The 4,570-nt window shown below is 55.4% G+C and overlaps 1 protein-coding gene across 1 annotated transcript; it reads right to left on the bottom strand.

Annotated features, from left to right (window-relative positions):
* Positions 1-945: 945 nt before the first annotated feature.
* Positions 946-3,740, bottom strand: LOC111070186 (MAP/microtubule affinity-regulating kinase 4). Its single transcript, XM_022360555.2, is given in 2 exon segments — positions 946-1,581; positions 1,584-3,740. Coding segments are annotated over 2 exon segments (2,169 nt in total). The 5' UTR covers positions 3,544-3,740; the 3' UTR covers positions 946-1,372.
* Positions 3,741-4,570: the final 830 nt, after the last annotated feature.

The following is a 4,570-nucleotide window of genomic DNA, read 5'->3' as shown; positions in this document are numbered from 1 at the left end:
GGGTTTACTTTACCCTTTGGGCAAACAATCGAGGCACGTTAGGGGGCGGTCTCCATTGCTCTTCTAGTCCCATGCAAATAGGGAGAGAGCGCGCGCGAACAGTTTTGTTTGCATTTCGGTTGTGGCCCAATCTTATCAGGCAGCCACATAGCCACGGCAAGGGGGCAAGTAACCAGAGGATATGGGGTAGGGGTAGGCTAGGACTGGGTGGGTGCTTTGCTCACATTAATGCACTCTCATTTGCAACCAAATTTATGTGCGACCTGTTACTTTTGCTTTGCTTCGCGCTGTATCCGTTGTGGCCAGCATTCGTCTTCCGCCAGTTAACAAATTAAACGCTCGCCCCGTTCCACTTCCACTTCCGCCTGGGAGTCCGCCTGGGAGTCCAATCAGTCCACCTGAAGCCCACCCTTAAGCCCTCCTCTCAACCCTCTCTCTTGCCTATATTCTTGCACCCATTTTCCCTTCGTTTTGGTTCCCACCAGCGGCCCTTCTGCGGAATTTTCCCGTTTATTGGTTTCTTTCCGGATATTGTTCCTGGCTGCGGCGTGGGCTCTGTCGCTGTGTGTGTGGAACGCCTTTTCCTTCCGCCGTTCGACGCCTCCAGTTGCCAGTTGCTGCCTCGAAAAGTGCAAAATGATTGCGGTTTCGTGTTGCTCACACGGGCTCTGCACTCCCCACTCCGCACTCCCCACTCCGCACTCCGTTCCACCCACCCCACCTTGTGGCATGAAACCACTTAATGCCGAAGCAACACGCAAGCGGCAATTTAGTCGTTGTTTTAATCGTTGTTTTTTTTATTTTTAGTGCTGTTAATGCAGCCCCCTACCCCCCTCTGACTGGGCATGCCATACAAAAGTTGAGCGATCCATTTGATATTTCTGTTGGATTTTCTCTCCTGATCTCGATCACCTCTTACCTATACAGAATTAATCTACTTGCACTGATATTTGAATTGTTTTGTCATTGTTTATTTGTTATGCTTAAAATTTAAATTGAATATGTAAAAGATCCTAGCCTAAAGATCTACCCACAGAGACAATAAATCGGTGGTCCTTCTACTCTACTATCACTTCCATTCTTGGCAGTTTTGTGTTCACTTTGATGCAGTTTACAGTTTGATGTGCACACACCACCCACCCACCTACAGTTTGATGTCGGTTGGTTGGCTCGCTGTCTGGCTGGGTGGCTGGTGGCTGGGTGCATTGTCTGAAACTTTCTCCTAAACTTAAAGTATATTTTTTTTTTCAAAATTCGGCTACAGATTCTAGTCTGGTGCGATAAAAAAACGACACACATCTGATAACTGATCCGATCCGATCCGATCCGATCTGATGATCTGTTGATGGATCATGGATCATGGATCATGGATCTACTTGGTGAGGTTCTTGCGCTGCTCGGACACATCCTTCTCGTTCAGGTGGATCACCCTCCGGCCAAAGCGGGCCGTTAGCTTCGAGAAGAAACCCACGCGGGAGGCGGGCTTTGTGTCGTCTGCTGAGAGCGGTGGCAGCTGCTCCTCGTCCGCACCGTTGCCGCTGGCCACTCCCCTGCCGTTCTTCCCACTGCGCCCCTGGCCAAGTGGAAGGTGGCACGGGCCGCATTCTGGCGCGTGAAGGGCTTCTCGCTGGCCTCGAGCCGCTCCAGCAGACGACCGCCGATGGCTGGCGACTTGGGCACCACCATGGGCGTGTTGGCCGGGGGCGTGGCATGGTCTGCCTTCTCGTAGAGCGTGGTGGGGCGCCGTGCGGTGCCGGGCGTCTGCACCGGACTGTGCGTCTCCCTGAGATACTGAAAGCGGGGCGGCGTGGCGGCGGACATCTTCTGGGCCTGCGCCATCTGCCGCTGGGCGCTGAGCAGCGTTGGCTTCACGTCCACGGCTGCGGCCCCACGCTTGCTCGACTGCGTCGTGTGGGGCGAGCGGGTGCGGGCACTGATCTCGGAGCGGACGGCGGCCGTGGTGCCCTTTCGAGCGGGCGTCCGACGGGTGGGTTTGGCAGGTGCCACAGATCCTCCGGCGCCCGTGGCCGTTCGCGTCGCTGACTCCGCGCTGGGACTGGTCGCAGTCGTCAGAGAACTCAGAATATTGGCCATTCGCGGCGCCATGGGGCGAGTGGTGGCGCCCGCGGAGGATGACGGAGCCACCGATGGCGAGGGTGTGACGGCGGGCAGTGCCGGCTCCGTGCCGATGGAAGTCTCGGACCGAGAGCCCTGCCTGGAGGCCGTGGCCGAGGCCGAGGCACGCGGCTTGGCCACGTTCAGCAGCATGTAGCTGCAGTAGATGTCGTCGAAGAGCTGGCCCCGCACGGAGTGCTCCACGTCGCTCCTCTTGTGGCCCATGCCGGTGAGCAGGTCAACGCGGACGGGATCCTGCAGCTCCATGGGCTTCTCGCGGTAGACGCGCAGCTTGTCCGCCTCCTCGTACCCGAGGTTGATCCACTTGTCGCCCATCACAGCGTTGAGGGTGGTGCGCTTGGCGGGATTCAGCACGAGGAACTTGCGCATCAGATTCTCGCAGTCCATCGAGATGTAGTAGGGCACCCGGTACTTGCCGCGCAGCACGCGCTCCCGCAGCTCCTTGAGGGTGCCCCCGTCGAAGGGCAGCGAGCCGCTGACCAGCGTGTAGAGCACCACGCCCAGCGACCAGGCATCCACCTCGGGCCCCGCGTACTTTCTGCCCATGAAGAGCTCGGGCGCCGCGTACGGCGGACTGCCGCAGAACGTCTCCAGCTGCGCATTGGGATCGAAGGTGTTGCCGAACCCAAAGTCGGCGATCTTTATGTTCATGTGCTGGTCGAGCAGCAGGTTCTCCGCCTTGAGGTCGCGATGCACCACGAACTTGCTGTGGCAGTACTGAATGGCGGACACCAGCTGCCGGAAGATCACCCGCGCGTCCCGCTCCCGCATCCGGCCGTTCTTCACCAGATGATCGAAGAGCTCGCCCCGACTGGCGTACTCCATGACGAGGTACAGCGATCGCTCCGACTCGATCACCTGGAAGAGTCGCACGATATTCGGATGGTTCAACAGCTTCATGATCCGCACCTCGCGGTACAGCTTCTGGCGGGCGCTCGTGTTCAGCTGCGTCTTGTCGATCACCTTGATGGCCACCTCCCGGCCGGTGGGTATGTGCACGGCCAGCTTCACCTTGGCAAAGTTGCCCTTGCCGAGGGTCTTGACGATCTTGTAGACGCCGTTGCCGTTGCCATTCACATACGACTGGAACTTGAGATCCGTGCTGCTCATTCCATCGCCCACATCTTTGCCGCCAGCTTTAGCAGCAGTAGCAGCAGCTGTGGCATGGGATCTGCCGCCATTGGCACCCATCGTTGTGGGTGTGGCTGGCTGTGCCGTGGCTCCGGTGGTCACAATGCTGGCTGTGGCTGTGACTGTGTCGCCGCAGTTCTCCTTGTCCGACAATGTGTAGCAGCCTTTGGGCTGCTGTTGTGTCTGTGCTTCCCGTTCGGCCGCTGCTTTGGCTCCGGCAGCTTGCTCGCAAACCAAACTAAAATCTATAATTCCTAAACTATTTTCAACCGACATTGCAGCACTTGAAATTTAGTCGTTTTTTGTTTAGTAATTTTTGTGTATCTCTGAGTGGAGACGCCCAGGTGTTTGCTCACACCCCCTCCCGCCCTCCAGTCGCGGAAAGCTAACAGCAGCGGGAAAGAGTCCCTTGGCTAGGCATGCCGCGCACGCGTCCTCTAAATAGAAACTGCTCTGCCCCGTAATTGTGGGCTTCCCTGCTGCACATCTGCTCGTTTTTTTTTTGTTTTTTTTGGTTCCGATGGCAGGCACGGGCAGGCAGCACCCTCCTCTCTAGCCAGCCAGCCAGCCAGCCCAAGCTTTAAGATAAGAAGAGAACCGAATCCCCGACGACCCTTAATTCAGTGCAACCCTCCGGCCGACATGGCTGATAAGCGATAGTCCTACGCCTGCTCCTGCTTCTGCTGCTCCTGCTGCCTGGATCTCCTCACTGTGTCTCGACCCTCAGCAACCGCATGAATTGTGGAATCGGAATTGGAATTCCTTTAGGAGCGTCTCTCCCTATCAACAACAACCCCCCGGTGGCACTTATAGCGGCTTAATGCTTCATATGGCACGAGCCTTTTATGATCCTGCCTTCGTTCCTTGCTTCCTTGCCTCCTTCCCCCAATCCTCTGTGCGATCGTCTGCCTTGTGTGTTTGCCGTTCAGTTATTGGGGCGACTCTGTCGTTCGTTCGCTGCCTTTCAGCTTTGTAGATGGCATATTCAATTGGGTTCTTCGTTGGGTGAGAGAGCCGTCAGCAGCAGCTGCCTTCTGTAAGTGGAAAATGGAAAGAAAAAAAAATGAAAATTAATTGAAAGACTTAGCAAGTTTTCATGGGCGAAATGTCACAGCTGAAAACCTGTGATCTTGATCTGGGAACTTAAGAGAGGGAATTACCATAAGAAATTTAAATATTCATTTGGGATCTACATATCTATATTCTCAGTGTTAGAGATCGTTGGAAAGAATCTAAAGAGAGGAAGAAAATTTTAAATGAATAAAAATTTCACTCCACTAATAATCCTCCTTCTGATCTGATC

The sequence above is a fragment of the Drosophila obscura genome, unplaced genomic scaffold (assembly GCF_018151105.1).
Source record: "Drosophila obscura isolate BZ-5 IFL unplaced genomic scaffold, ASM1815110v1 contig_4, whole genome shotgun sequence".
NCBI classification, from domain to species: Eukaryota; Metazoa; Arthropoda; class Insecta; order Diptera; family Drosophilidae; genus Drosophila; species Drosophila obscura.
Note: the sequence above shows the minus strand (reverse complement) of the source record. Positions and strands in the feature narration are given on the sequence as shown.